Source organism: Terrapene carolina, unplaced genomic scaffold (assembly GCF_002925995.2).
Source record: "Terrapene carolina triunguis isolate 2854851 unplaced genomic scaffold, T_m_triunguis-2.0 Scaffold42, whole genome shotgun sequence".
Lineage (NCBI taxonomy): Eukaryota > Metazoa > Chordata > Testudines > Emydidae > Terrapene > Terrapene triunguis.
The window spans coordinates 21,938,249-21,953,799 of record NW_020664393.1 but is presented as its reverse complement, the minus strand read 5'-3'; the positions used below and the strand labels follow the sequence as shown (position 1 = coordinate 21,953,799).

At 43.4% G+C, this 15,551-nt stretch overlaps 1 protein-coding gene across 1 annotated transcript in view; it reads left to right on the top strand.

The window, feature by feature from the left end:
* NT5E (5'-nucleotidase ecto) overlaps positions 1-15,551 on the top strand; it is a 42,562-nt gene that overhangs the window by 10,666 nt on the left and 16,345 nt on the right. The window contains exons 4-5 of the mRNA XM_024193217.2: positions 7,199-7,396; positions 14,913-15,067. Of these exons, the coding sequence (XP_024048985.2) occupies positions 7,199-7,396; positions 14,913-15,067 (353 nt within the window). The remainder of the gene's footprint in view (positions 1-7,198; positions 7,397-14,912; positions 15,068-15,551) is intronic.

Genomic DNA, 15,551 nt, shown 5'->3' with positions numbered 1-15,551 from the left:
ACATGAGTCCATTCCCAGTTTTTACACCCTCTGTGAGTAAGAAGTGTCCTAACTCTTTGAACATATTCAGGATGACCTGTGCAACACAGACCCACTCCAATGCAAATAGTAATGCTGCTAAATTATTGCGCAGCTTGTTTAATAGTAGTCCCACATGAGATTCTCATTAGAGAGACTACATTTCCCTAGTTATGTGAAATTACTATAAAGTGGGTGTATAACTGGTAAAAAGATTGTACTCAGAGTAGTTATCAATGGCTCACTGTGTGGACATATCTAGTGGAGTCCTGCAGTGGTCAGTTTTGGGTCTGGTACTTTTAACATTTTCAGTAATGACTTGGATAGTGGACTGGAAAGTATGCTTATAAAATTTGAGATGACAATGAGCTGGGAGGAGTTGCAAGCATTTGGGAGGTTAGGATTAGAATTCAAAACGACCTTGACAAATTGGAGAATTGGTCTGAAATCAACAAGATGAAATTCAGTGAAGACAAATGCAAAGTACTAGATAATACTTAGTCCTGCAGATAATACTTGGGCTGCAGCTGTGTGCTAACTGGGCCACGGGTTGAGAATGTCTGGTCTAGGTATACTTGGTCCTACCTCATGGGGGGGCGGCACTAGATGACCTCTCAAGGTCCCTTTTAGCCCTACATTTCTGAGATTCTAACATGTTTTACAAGTTTACTGAATAAGGGAGTAAATAAATAAAATATTTTAATTTACCTTGTCTGATACACGCATTAAAGGAATCAGTGAAATAAATTAATCAATATAAAACAAGGTATATTCCTTGATTATTTTTCCAAATATCCTGTAGGTGATTGTTACCCTGTAGAACCTATTTCTGTATATATAGGTTTTTAAAACATGGTAAAACATATGTACTTCGTAATATTTGGTGGCCTAGTGATGGTATTATTTAGTCCATGAGGGCAAACATTTATTTTTAAAAAAGAATCCCACTGATATTTTCATATTGAGTTTTAAGAGGAAGAAAATAAAATCTTAAACATTTCAGAAAAACACACTTAGAAGTGGTTTGAGACATGGATCTGTGTAGGGACTGATCCTGAATATATACCCAAAGTGACAGAAAAGTAGAAATTTTTTATGTTGTTGCCTACCCAGCTACTGCCAAACGTCGTGCTAGCATGAATGTTTCACACTGTGATAGAAAATTAAAAGTGCACAGACTGTCTTCCTATGCCTAAAAAAAATTCCATCTTGAACGTTGTCCCAGATTGTAGCTCTTCTTTACAAAGTTCCAAATAGTCTATAGAAATTATACATGCGTGCAAACAGTGTGTGAGAAAATGCCTGGTGCTGTGGTATGCCGCAAAGGCTTAACCGTGTGAGTTTGGGATGGGCATAGTTAGTGAATGGTGACTCCACAAATGAGTTATGCAAGATCATCCCAAATGAGTACCAGAACCCTCATCTCTCATGGTCACATTCTGTATATGCTTTAGGGATATATTTTTTTTAAATGCTGCTAGGATTTTTTTCCCCTTCATTTGTCTGCTTGCTAAAATAGGAGACTAAGTTACCATGAGGCCAAATGTAGAGAGCCTCAGAAGCAGTTTAAAAAAAAAAATCCACCTAAAATTTATTTTAAGTAACCTTTTTAGATGACAATGTTAGTTTTAAAATCATAACATTATAGGACCTTTCAGGGCTAGAAACAAGTGCATAGTTCCATTGGAAATGGAGAAATCGCCCTTTGCAATAATCTAAATTTCCTTTTCTAGTCTTGCAGGTCTATGTGATATCAGACTTTTAAAGGAATGATATTTTTATACATCGAAAAGTATGTAGTTATCTGTAATCTACTATGGATCCCCGTCAAACAAATAGTGCAAAACTGTAGGTAATATACCTATCCCTGCATTTTGAAGGATGTTGTATGTAAAAACTCTGTGCACCTATTCTGGAGAAAGGATCCTCATCAGCAGGTTACATGGGTTAGGAGCAAGCCAGATGGCAGAGATAAGGATCATAGATGTTTGGCTATACACTGCAGTACTACTTGGTGTGTGTGAAAAGACTTGGGCAGTATAGATCAGCTGTCAGTACCACTCAGCAAACCTGTGTCACTTCAGAGTACTGTATGAAGCTTCTCTGTTGTTTCATTGTTGTCTGAGCACAATGCTAGGAGCCAGAACTTCGTGAGTTCTTATCCCATCGCTGAAACCTCTGTCTGTGTGTAACTTTGGGCAAGTCAGACTCTGTTGCCCACTCTGAGTACTTCTGCTTCACTCCCTAAACTAGACACATTTTTTTTTTCTAATTTCAAACAAAAAAGAAATGTCAATGAAAAATCCTAGAGGAAAAAATTGACAAAATATTTGAAGTTCTTTTTTAATCTTTCAGCCAACTATAGAGCTGGTCAGAATGTTTTGAATTTTGATTATTTCAAAAATACAGGAAAAACACAGGTGAGGGGGAGCTAGTGATTTCCCCCCTCCCAAACACCTCCACATTGGAGGAGGGCCTAATTCTATAGGGTGCTAATTGCCTTTAACTCCTATTTGAAGACAACAGGATGTGAGGATGCACAGGAGGCACTCAGGAGCTTTTAGTATAAGGCACGGGTATTTTGAGGATTAATTAATGTCTGCAAAGCACTTTGGCAGTGGAGGTATGTTACATATACAATGACTTCCTTTTATTATTAACACAATGTCATAGCAAGTCTATGAACTCCTCTTTGAGTCCCTCGACTGGCTACTGTTTTTCAGCTCAAAGTCAAGCTTCTTGACCTCATCTGTTAAAACCCCTCACCACTCTGCCCCTTCTTACTCACCTGAACTTGTCTCTTGTATAATCTCCCCACTCTGGCTAACCCCACTGCCCCTGAATTAATCTGTAAGACCACTATACTCTTTCTTCATATCCCTCTAGCTTGTCCACTTCTGTCTTGCAATATTGGCTAGGTTATGGGAGAGTCTAAAATAGTTGCTGTTACTCTTTTAATAATTCATAGGTGGGGAAAAAATTCCCAATAATTCAAAACCATCAGGCTTTGTGTATAGCTAATGTAACTGCGTGATCTTACTGCTAGTCCCCTTCCACTCCCCTGCTTCCCTTTTAGTGTTCCTTACCTTTGTTGAATCTTCTTTTGGGTTAATTGTAAGCTGAATAGTTTCAATCACCAGACATTAAGGAATAGCAGTTAACTATGAGATATTTCCCATCATGAGAAGACACAGTCAATTTGTACTAATTCTAAACAGAACAGCAAATAGCACCTATCCAAAACCAAACAAGTTCTAATAGATGTGTGTGCCAGTATGAAGCTACTCCATCCCACTAGAACAGACTCCCTCCAGGAGCATTACGTGCAGTAATGTATTCTTAGTGCAAAGGGGGGAAAACTAGCATGTTGTTGGTTCCCTGAGCCACACATGTGGAACAAATTTCACCCTGAGCCTCACTTACGTTCAAACAGCAGCTTAACATGACGTGGTATCTTTCTCTCTCCTTCTTGCTAGGATGCAACGTGATTACTTTGCTTCCAAAACACTCATCCAAGGGGATATGGGCCATTGTAATGTTGTTGCCTCTCCTTCTGTTTCCCAAAACACCATTTGAAAATGTCTGGAACATTAAGCCGATTCAGATAGAGGTGTATTTATATTAAGGTGATTTTTTACAAGGTGAGATTTGTGCAATAAGGAGATATATTAATTGTATAAGGTTAATATCCAAGCTTAGTCACAAATACAGCACCTAAGAGGGTGACAATTTCCACAGAAATAAGTGAAGAAAGATGGATTTTATCTGTGAAATCACAAGCAGCTTTCTATGCTAAATGTCTTGCATTTCACAGATAAAAATGTAAAATGTTCCTTTTACTCCCTTTCTTCTTCTTCTTGCCCCTCCCTCCCCCAATATTTCTTTAGAGCTGGCCACTTAGCAGACTGGTGTGGAATGATGGCTTTTGTAGCTACTTTTTCCAGCTGTCTGTTTCATTTCTCTACAACTCTTTACCCTGTTTAAGCTACTTTATTTCCTTACAGTTCTTTAAAAATAAAAAAGTTCAGCAGCAGAGCAGAATCTGTCTACGTTTTGAATGACGGGGTAAATGTATTTGTGCTCATGCTGATAGTGAGCATGCTCAGTAGTTTTTTGATGGATTTCCATAGGAAAGATAGTAGGAGTTGGGGACTTGAAGGAATCACTGGGACCTTTGACTTTAGTTAGCTATGGAATCTGAACCTAATCCTTACAGTGGTCCACATGTCAGAACATGTCCTCCCCCCTCCTCTTGATTTCATTGAGAGTTAAATGCATGTAGGAAGTGCAAGACCAGGCCTTAGTGGAGACCTACTCTACTCTGACCTCACTAGGTGAACACTTAATGAGTTGGGATATTATTAGTCCTCTGACCAGCTCTCTCTGGAATCAGGCCTGTGTATTGCTGTGTTTCTCTAATTTTATTAACTAGACTTTCCTCTGAACATTGTGTCTGCTCTCTTAGGCCTGGTCTACACTGGGCGGGGCGAGCTAAGTTGGTCTAAGTTACGCAACTTCAGCTATAAAAATAGCATAGTTGAAGTCGATGTACTTAGAACTACTTACCGTGGTGTCTTCACTGCGGTAGGTCAACTGCTGACGCTCCCTCGTTGACTCCGCCTACACTTCTCGCTCCAGTGGAGTACCGGAGTCAACGGGAGAGTGCTCGGCTGTCGATTTATCGCGTCTTCACTAGACACGATAAATCGACCCCCCCCCCCACACACACACTGGATCTATCGCTCCGGAGGTAAGTGTAGACATACCTTTATTTACTAAATCTTTTTCTAAAGGCAAGTCCACACTACAAAATTAAGTCGACCTAAGTTACGTTGACTTACAGCCACCAGTAATTAAACTGCTTTTGCATGTCCACACTGTGCTTCTTGTGTCTGGTGTGGGTCCTTACTAGGAGCACTTGTACCAACTTAACTGGCAGTGTGGGGCATTGTGGGAAAGCTTCTCAGAGGCAGAAACAGTCAACATAAGCAACGTAATATCTACACTGACACTTCGTCGACCTAACTACATTGACTTAAGCATTACGCCACTCGTGGAGGTGGAGTTAAGTTGGTGTAGTGAGCGAGTTTCATTAATGAGAGCAAAAAGAACAGGAGTACTTGTGTCACCAATAAATAAATAAATTTTTGTTAGTCTCTAAGGTGCCACAAGTACTCCTGTTCTTTTTGCGAATACAGACTAACACGGCTGCTACTCTGAAACCTGTCATTAATGAGAGCTGCATTTTAGCATAGACACTGAGTACTGTCAATGTAAGCTGTCTTACGTTGACATAACTCTGTAGTGTAGACCAGGGCTAAGGAAGTGGTTGTCCTTTGGCTTGCATTTTTTCAACAAGAATGTTGAACTCCTGTCAGCAACCTATAAAGTTTCCACAAAATTGTCACATAGAGTGTGACTTGACATTGCTCTTCCTTCTTGCCCCCTTTCCCTCTCTCTCCCTGTTCCTTCGGATTCTGATTTCCTGTCCCAGTTTTCTAGGGACTCTTTTGGCAATTTCCCCTCATCTCAGTGTTACTCTCTCTCTGTCTATTGAAAATAAGCACAACCCACATTTATTATGAATAAAAATAGCATATGAATAAAAGTGACAGTGGCTAGTTTTAAAGCAATCAAAATTAGCTGCAGGTCTCTGCCAAATTTAATGTAGACAGAACAGGCATGGTTTTTTTTTTTTTTTTTTTTTTTTAAAGAGGAAATGTTCTATGAGTTACAGTAAAAAAATGGCCCACGTGCCCAGCCATCACTGTGTAACTTGGGACCTACTTAACTGTGTGTGTAGAAAGATAGTAACACACTGTCCCTTTCCTTCTCTTCCATCCCTGCTTGTTTCACCACACTGCTGTTCCATTTCACTCTCTCTTTCCCTGCAGTTTATCTTCTCCATCAGCCTCTGCCTCCTTTTATTATTCTAGTTGTTTAGGAAGAATCACACCCTACAGTTCTGAATTAAGACATAGGAACCCTTGTAAGCACAACATGAATAACTTTAAACACAAAAACTACTTTCACCATCTACTTCATTGGTTTTGTTCACACGTGAAGGCAAGAAATTCCCCTGACTTGGATATGAAATAAATGCTTGTGGGCTTCCAGGATATCTAGATGGGTTCTAATTCGGAAAGATCTAACTTTTTCTGTAAACGTGGAAGATGCGGATATCCTAAAATGACCTCTGAGAGCTGTCTACACCGAACGCACACAGATGCATTCATCTGTTCAGACAAAAAAAAATGTACTTTGGCAGAGTCAAAGATTCTTCTTTGATTTTTGGAAATACATACTCTGGCAGACTAGCTACAAACAAGCAGCTGAGTCTTCTAGCAGCATTACAATTACATCTGGGACCTGTTCCAGGAGCTCCGTTTGCCTTGCCAACATTCACAAAAGTACTTATAGTTGGCAGAAGATAGCTGACTCGGGGACCCAAAATACAATTGCAGTTCTTCCCGTGTATTCACAAATTACGTGGCAACTGGAATCTGGGACTAGAATGCTTTTTGTAGTGGGGTGATTTTCGGTAGAACCTTCAGACAAAAGTTTAATTTAAAAGGAGTTTAAAAAAATAAGAAGGTGTTACTGTTTCTTACATTATCCTCTGTAAACCTATTTTTAATTAAACAGAATCTAAGCCTTCAACTGAGAAGTGTGCATGGAGCTTTGATAAGCCTCTTCTCCTTTTTGGATGAATATCTTATGGTACGAAAGTACGAAGTCCATCTCATCAAGGAATAATGTGATAACATAGTAATTCGTTACATAGTCACCGCCTTAGTTTTATGCTTTTTGTGTTTCGTGGTTCCAGAAAAATGTCACCTGAGAAGCCAAGTTATCAATAAAGCAGAAGGCAAAAATCCAATAATTTATATATGATGGAAAAATCATTGGTTTTTTGTTTTTGTTTTAATTCTCAGTTAATTGCTATGAGTTAGAGATCTTGCAGCGAAGTAAGAGGTTAAAATCAACTCAACTTTTTTACTTCTACAAGGAGAAAATACTCCCTTGCACTCAAGTCCTGAAGAACCTTATTTTATTTCCAAATTATTATTTAATAGATATTAAATATTCCATATATTCTTTTAAGGAAGAAAAGCCTATTTGAAAGTCCTTACTGATAATTTTCTGAAGATAAAATACTTGTGTGGTTATTTTGTTTCAGGCCCCCCACCTTCCAGTGAAATGCCAGCTGGCAACTATCCATTCCTGGTGAAGTCAGATGATGGGAGGCAGGTGCCAGTGGTACAAGCCTATGCTTTTGGGAAATATCTTGGTTATTTAAATGTAACGTTTGATGATCAAGGAAATGTAATTAGAACATCTGGAAACCCTATTCTGCTAAATAGCAGTATTCCTGAAGGTATGTGAAACAGAGATTTGAGTTTCTATAGATCAACCAGCTAAACTTTTAGCTTTATTGCTTTTTTTTAAAGTAAAGTACAATGCTACAGGAGAATTTAGCATTCCTCTTAATTTGGTTGTCTTTGGCATCAAGTTGTGGCTACATTATAAGGCTATAACCTGCTTTCTTCACTGACTCCTCTCAGCAATCAAACAAGTTTCCAGTTTATCACATTTCAGGTGTTTAGGTTTTTTTGGGTTATGTAAAATCACTAATCGCTTCCTCACGACATTCAGGTGATATATTTCCATGACATTTAGCATTTTTAGGCTACTCTATAGACATTTAATTTTAATATTGCTTAAATGGGCATGAAGAGTAAACTAACATCTTATCCCATAAAGATGATTCCTTCAGAACAGAGTTTGGAGCAGGATGGGGAACTCTGGGCTCTTGGTATCTCTGCACTTGGTTTGTGGACAAAGAAAGGGCTTTGATCTGAGGTTGTCAAGCCAGCACTTTTCTTAAGCATTTCAGTTCCCTCTAATTGTAAAAACAACCAAGCAGTTTTATGTGGGTTGCTCATGACCTTTTAAATACATTCAGGCAAAGCACATCAATGTGCAAATGTAATATACAAAAAACACATGTTTTTCATCAAACATTATAAAACTGTGAAGGACGAAAATCCTTCCACGGTTTGTTTTGTAAATATATATCTCATATACTTCCAACCCAGCCACCCTGTTTGTTTCATTTAGTGGTTGCTTCCTGTCTGATGTACAGATTAAGAGTTCTCTCGGGGTGTATTTTTTGTTGCTTGTCTGTTCGTTGCCTCCCACCGTGGGGCCCTGATCGTGGGTTGGAGCTCTTAGGCACTACCAGCATATAAATAGAAGAATAGGTCACTTCAAAATTGACTAGGTGTTTCAGCTTTGCCGGTCACATGGTTTTCACAAGTTTAATGAGCTTAATTAAACCAGGTCTTGAACATTATAGTAATTCTCCAATGTCTGTGAATGTTATAATTCAGACTATTAGATATATACATGGTGAAGTACAGTATTCTTAATGCTTATATGTTGCTTGCAAATTAACCTTGTAACGTGCCAAATGATATACACAATACAAAATCATCAGAGAAATTGTATGATGGCTGTATCCAAGTTATGTTTGGTTTCTGAAAATAAATCATCAATTTGCTAGTAATAGGATATATATGCATATAAAATTAATTCCTAGTTGAGTAATCCTATATGGTTATTTGGGTGATTATTGGTAAGATTGTTCAGTTTTGAAATATGCAAATAGTGTTTTAAACAAATTTGTACGGTAGTGATGCTATAACTAGGAGTAAGTGAGATAAGTAAGAGAAAATTTAGTTTGAATGTTTAAAAAAAAAAAAAAAGTCTCTGCTGGACTTTGCAATGAGTCTACCAGTCTCCCAAAGGACATGGTAGAAGTCCCATTGATTGGCAGTTTAAAAGAAGCCTGGGCAAAAGAAATTGCAAATGTACTGCAGGGAATAATCCTGCAGTGGCAGGGGATCAATTCACTCACCTAATTGTATTTTCCCCCTATTTCTGGGTTTTATGATTATAATGAATATTGTAATCTTGTAACAAGTAGGATCCTCTGTAATTTCACTCATAATTGGATTTCATGTAAAGTAAATTTTGATATTGTTCAGTGAGGTCTCATGCAAGGAAAGGTTAATATATTCTAGAATCACTAAGGAGCAAATTTTCCATAAAATTTGTATGAACGTAGGGGTCTAATTAATGGAAGACTTCTTCTTCGAGATGTGTTGCTTATGTCTATTCCAGGCTAGGTGTGTGCATGCCATGTGCACAGTTGCCAGAGATTTTTCCCTGAGTGGTAGCCATTGGGCCGGCTCGAGTGCTCTCTGGAGTCGCATGCACATGCACCAGTATAAGGGGCCCCCCTGGCCCCGTGCCCTCTCAGTTCCTTCTTGCCGTCCATGACGCTTGCCTGGATAATCCTCCTTGGTCTTGCAAGGCTTCTTTCCCAGTGGTTTGGACTTTTCTGTCGTATATTGCATAGTTATTATACTTAGTGTATATAGTTCTTAGTGTTAGTTTATGTAATAGCATTAATAGTTGTGCCTGTCATCGAGGGACTTCCGCCACAGGGGCTGGACATGTCCCAGTCCCCAGGCTTCAAGCTGTGTGCCTCTTGTGGCAAGCCAGTGCCAGTGAGTGACCCACACTCTAGCTGTCTAAAGTGCCTCAGGGAATCTCATGTTAAAGAGAAGTGTCAGATCTACAGGGGCTTCAAACCGTGCACATACAAGGATGGGATATTCGTCTAAAAGCCTTATCCATGGAGGCAGCCCTCAGACCACTCTTGCAGCCGAGCCGCTCCAAATTGGCGCCAAGCACTTCAGCTTCCATGCGAAGCGCTCCGCCAGCACCATGCTCTTCCCAGTACTGTACTCCATCCTCGGTGCCGAGGAAGAAGCATAAGAAACAGTGCACCAAGAGAGGGTGCTCTCCGGTGCCCAAGGGGGACAAGTAGGGAGTGACTAGCATAGTGAGACCTACGCGGGGCCAATCGTCCTACCCAGAGCCACTGATGGCTCTGGCGACTGCTGCCTAGAGCACCAAGTCTGGTCTGGGACCTGCCTCCAACTCCACAGGCGTGTTGTCCCACAGCTGCTCCCAGGACGCCTTCGACCCCAGAGGCTTTCCAGGCGGCAAAGGACCTGATGTCCCTACCAATCCCGCTGACTCCTCCAGGCCCCCTGCTAGCCAAGGTGACTGGGGAGGAAGGGCGCAAGGGGCAATGAGCTCCACCACGGCACTGATCACTGCGGTGCTGTCAAGGGGCCAACCTTCCATGGTCCCAATACAATGGTTGCCAGCTCTCCGGCACCACCTGGCAGAAGAAGCGAGTACTGCGCCACTGTGGACTCCAAGGGAAGAACCCTCTTCAGAGTTCGAAGAGGAATCCTTCGCTCCACCTAAGACATATTGGTACTCAAGCTACACACCGGACTTTGGTACTAGCCCCCTACTTAGTGCATGGCCACCAGACCACTGGGGTGGCAGTATTGGAATCCATGGGGGTTCCCCTGGTACCGGGCCCCTCTTCCCACCACTCAGACTTGGTGGTGTCTGAGAGGCGAGCTACCATTTTGTCCTGTCCGGCCCTATACCCTGACTCCGGTACTACCCTGGTGCCTATGTCCAAGAAATGGCCCCAGTGGATGTGGTGGAGGAAGAGGAGGAAGCCCCTCCTCCAGTACAAACCTCTTCCTCATCATCCCTGGGTGGGCCAGTTGCAGGCCCTAGTTATCCGCTCCTGCCAGATGACTTCAGGGCTCACCAAGAGCTCCTGAAAGGGGTCGCCACAAACTTGGGACTAGAAGTCAAGGAGCTCACGGAGTCTTCACACAGCCTAATTGACATCTTGGCTGCAGCGACTCCCTCCAGAGTGGCCCTGCCCATTAACGAGGTGGTGATGTGACCCATCAGGGCACTATGGCAGACTCCTTCTCTGCTCCCCACCTCAAAAAGGGCAGAGAAGAAATACTATGTCCAAGCCAGTGAGTTTGAGTACCTTTACTCAACTCCCCCTCCCCTGGGGTCCCTGGTAGCGTTGGCGGCAAATAAGTTAAGTGCTATCCGCAGACATAAAGAGGGCAAGAGACCTGTTGGGATGTAAGGTTTAATTCATGGGCAGCTTCCAGTTGCGTATCTCCAACCAGCTGGCTCTGCTGTAGAGGTATAATTTCAACCGGTGGGACTCATTGTCCAAATTTTAAGAATTGTCTGCCACAGGAGTTGAGGCAGGAGTTCACAGCCATCCTAGAGAAGGGCAAGGTAGTGGCCAGGATCTCCCTCCAGGAGGCTCATGATGTGGCTGACTCAGCAGCCAGGACTATCGCGTCAGTGGTCACCACCGAGTCATAGCTTCATTCATCAGGCTTCCCTCACGAAGTGGAGCAGTCCGTCCAGGACCTCACTGTTCTCCGAACAGATGGATTCCAAGCTTCATGGCCTCAAGGACTCAAGGGCCACCCTTTGCCCCTTGGGCCTTTACATGCTTCCTGCCTCCAGGAAGCATTTTAGGCCCCAGCAGCCTCCCAGATTCATGGCACCTCCAGGAGCCCTAAAAAGAAAAGGGAAGGGTTATAAGCTACGCCAACCCCTACCTTCTACCTCTGCCTCTGTTGGGCTCGCATAGTTATCCCAGCAGGGCCAGGCAGGCCTTTTCAAAGTATGCCCGAGGATGGTAAACCAATCTAGACACCAGATCCATCCCCCATTTTGTTTTTGGCTGCCTTTCACCCTTCAGCCTAGCATGGTCATATATAGCATTGGACCATTGGGTGCTCAGCACTATAACAGTCGGTTTCACACTCCAGTTTTCTTCCACCCCTCCCCCCACCCCTCTTCAGGGACCCTTCTCAGGAGCAGCTTCTTGTCCAGGAGGTGCAAGCCTTTCTATGTGTAGGGGCCATAGAGGAGGTTCCTCAATACTTGAAAAGGGAAGGGGTTTTACTCCCGATACTTCCTAATCCCAAAGGCCAACAGGGTCTATGGCCCATCCTGGACCTGTCTCGCCTCAACAAATATCTCAGAAACTGAGGTTACGCGTGGTCTCCCCAGCCTCCATCATTCCCTCCCTGGATCCAGGAGACTGGTATGCTGCCCTCGATTTAAAGGACAATTATTTCCACATCTAATTTTCCATGGTCACAGGAGATTTCTCAGGTTTGTAGTGGGTCAGTGCCACTACCAATACACTGTGCTTCCCTTTGGCCTGTTGGCAGCCCCACGAGTCTTCACGAAGTGTATGGCAGTGGCAGCAGCCTTTCTTAGATGTTGAGGCATGCAAGCCAATTGACAATTGGCTGATCGAGAGTTGCTCACAGGCTCAGGTCCAACACAGCATCAGTACAGTATACGCCACCTTCCAGGCCCTGGGTCTGTTGATAACAAGTTGAAGTCAACTCTGGTCCTGGTTCAGAGAATAGAATTCATCATGGCAGTGCTCGATTTGACACCTATCAGAGCCAGATTCTGAGCTATATCAGACCTGATCTCCGTCACGACCCACCCAGTAACAACTGCTCGTGTCTGCCTCAAACTATTGGGACGCATGGCGGCATGTACCGATGTGGTACAGTACCCAAGGATATGCCTCAGACCCCATCCAGATGTGGCTGGCATCAGTCTACTCCCTGAGAAGACATCACCTAGACTCAATACTCACGATTCCACCTCCAGTCATCGCTTTGTTGACCTGGTGGAGAGACCCAGGATCAGTAATGGTAGGGATATCCTTTGCTGCTCCTCAATCATCCATTACCCTAGTCTGAGATACATCAGGGTGAGGAGCCCATCTTGGCAGTTTCAGGACTCAAGGCTTCTGGTCCCAGGAGAAACTTGCCTTGCATATAAATGTTAGGTATGCTTGGCTTCCCCAGATCTCAGGCAGAGTGGTGCAGGTTCTGATGGACAACACTGCATCAGTGTTTTCCATCAACAACCAGGGAGGACCCTGTGCCTTCAGCACTGTGCCAGGAGACTCTCTAGCTATGGGACTTTTGCATGAAACACGTCATTCACCTTGAGGCATCACATCTCCTGGGAGCCCAAAACGCCCTGGCAGATCACCTCAGCAGATCCTTTTCTTCTTCTTCTTCTCACCATGAGTGGCTCTTCACCTGGAGGTTGTCAGTGTCATCTTCCAGAGGAGGGGGCATCCCCTGGAGGACCTGTTCGCCACAAGGCAGAACAGGAAATGCCATCAGTTCTGCTCACTATATGGGCTACCTTTCCGATGCTTTCCAGCTCTCGGGCAGACCACCTACTGTCTGCCGTCCCACTGATTCCATGGGTTCACAGGTCCTCCTGAAAATCACAGGACAAGGCAAAGGTTATCCTCATAGCACTAGCATGGCCACACCAGCATTGGTTTGCCACACTTCTGGACCTCTCTGTAGCAGGTCCACTCACACTCACACTCCCAGTGGACTTGATTTCACAAGACCATGGCCAGTTGCTTCAGCTGAACCTCGCCTCCCTGCACCTGACTGCATGGTTGCTACGTGGCTGAACCCTGAAGAGCAGGCCTGCTCGCTAAGGGCTTGTCAGGTCTTGATAGGTAGTAGGAAACCCTCCCCCAGGACTACCTACCTGGCCAAGTGGAAACGTTTCACTTGTTGGGCCTCCGAGCTGAACCTCTCTCCATCCTGATCTTCTCTGCAGTCAACTGTAGACTATCTGCTACACCTAAAGCCTCAGTGTCTGTCTCTCTCGTATATTAAGGTTCACCTGGCAGCCATCTCTACTTTCCACCCTCTGTGGTGAATGGCAGATCTGTGTTCTCCCACAAGATGATGGCTTGATTTCTTATGGGGCTGGAAACACTCTACCCTCAAGTTCATGAGTCTCTTCCCCCTGCGGACCTAAACCTGGTCCTGTCGAGGCTCACAGGGCCACCCTTTGAATCGTTGGCATCATGCTCTCTACTGCTTCTCTCCCCGTAATAGATCACCTTCTTGGTGGCAATTACCTCAGCCAGAAAGGTCTCTGAGATCAAAGCTGTGACATCAGATCTCAGGTTTGTAGTGGGTCAGTGCCCCCTTAAACAGTGTTCTCCAAGGACAAGGTCCAGCTGTGCCCCCATCTGCCCTTCCTACCAAAAGTGGTGTCACGATTCCAGAACTAGGACATTTTTCTACGTTTTCTTCCCAAAACCTTACAAGACCCAAGGAGGAACGGTGCCTTCATACGTTGGATATTAGGCGGGCCCTCGCCTTTTACATTGAGAAAACTAAGTCCTTCTGCAAGTCCACCCAACTCTTTGTAGCAATCGTGGAAAGAAGGAGAGGGGTACCCATGTCATTCCAGAGAATCTCATCTTGGATAACCACCCGTATCTGAACTTGCTATGAGCAGGCAAAAGTTCCACCTCCAGTCATAGTCATTGCTCATTCCTCAAGAGCCCAGGCTTCGTTGGCAGCATTCCTTGCACAGGTTCCCATCCAGGACATTTGCAGAGCTGCAACCTGGTTGTCTGTTCAGACCTTCACTTCTCACTAAGCCATGTGCCGGTTTCAGGAGAGCAGTGTTGCAGTCAGCATGTCCATGAACTCCAAGCCCACCTCCGGGGGTACTGCTTGTGAGTCAACTACCATGTAATGGATATGAACAAGCACTTGAAGAAAAAACGGTTACTAACCTTTTGTAACTGTTGTTCTTCGAGATGTTTCTCATTTCCATTCCATGACCCACCCTCCTGCCCTTCTGTTGGAGTTAGCCGGCAAGAAAGAACTGAAAGGGTGGGGTTGGGGGTGCCCCTTTTACCAATGCATATGCGCATGACTCCAGAGGGTGCTAGTGCCAGCCCAAAAGATGCCACAGAGGGGAAAAGTCTCCAGCAACTGTGCACGCGGTGCGCACGCACCTAGCATGGAATGGTCATGAGCAACACATCTCGAAGAACAACAGTTACAAAAGGTTAGTAACCATTTTAACCTCATTCTATGCTTCTATTTTAGATAGAGTCTTGAAAGAAGAAGTTGACAAGTGGAAGATACAGCTAAATAATTTTTCTTCCCAAGTGATAGGAAAAACTATAGTTTACCTAAATGGTACAAGTCAGGCATGTCGTTTCCAAGAATGCAACTTGGGAAATTTGATTTGTGATGCCATGGTAAGAAACCACAGACTATAATTTAATCTGAATTAATATTTGAGGGCTTTGGGACAATTCAACTTTACTGGACTCTCTAGAGAGTTCTATGATTCTTAGGGTTTTGTGTTGCTTTCATGTTAAAGACTGGTAATAGTGAGATCCCTAGCAGAGTTCATAGAATTCTGAGGCAGCAGTTACTCCTTTTATAAGTGTTTGATATAGAAGATCTACCAGTTCCTGGATAAGTCTGGAATATGTTTAGCTCTCCCTTTTGGACTTGATCCAGAGAGTCTCTCAACTCCCACAATACTCATTAAAGTCAATGAATAGTTCTCAGGAACTCACTGCTATGCAAGTTTCAGGATGAAACTCCTTATGTGGGGCCAGGGCTGTTCTCAATAGAGCAAAAAAGAGAACAGATCAGAAATTGTTCATTTATCCCTGGCACTTGTTGCACAGAGTTGTGTGGATACTACAAACTCTCTGGGAATAGTCATTTGAA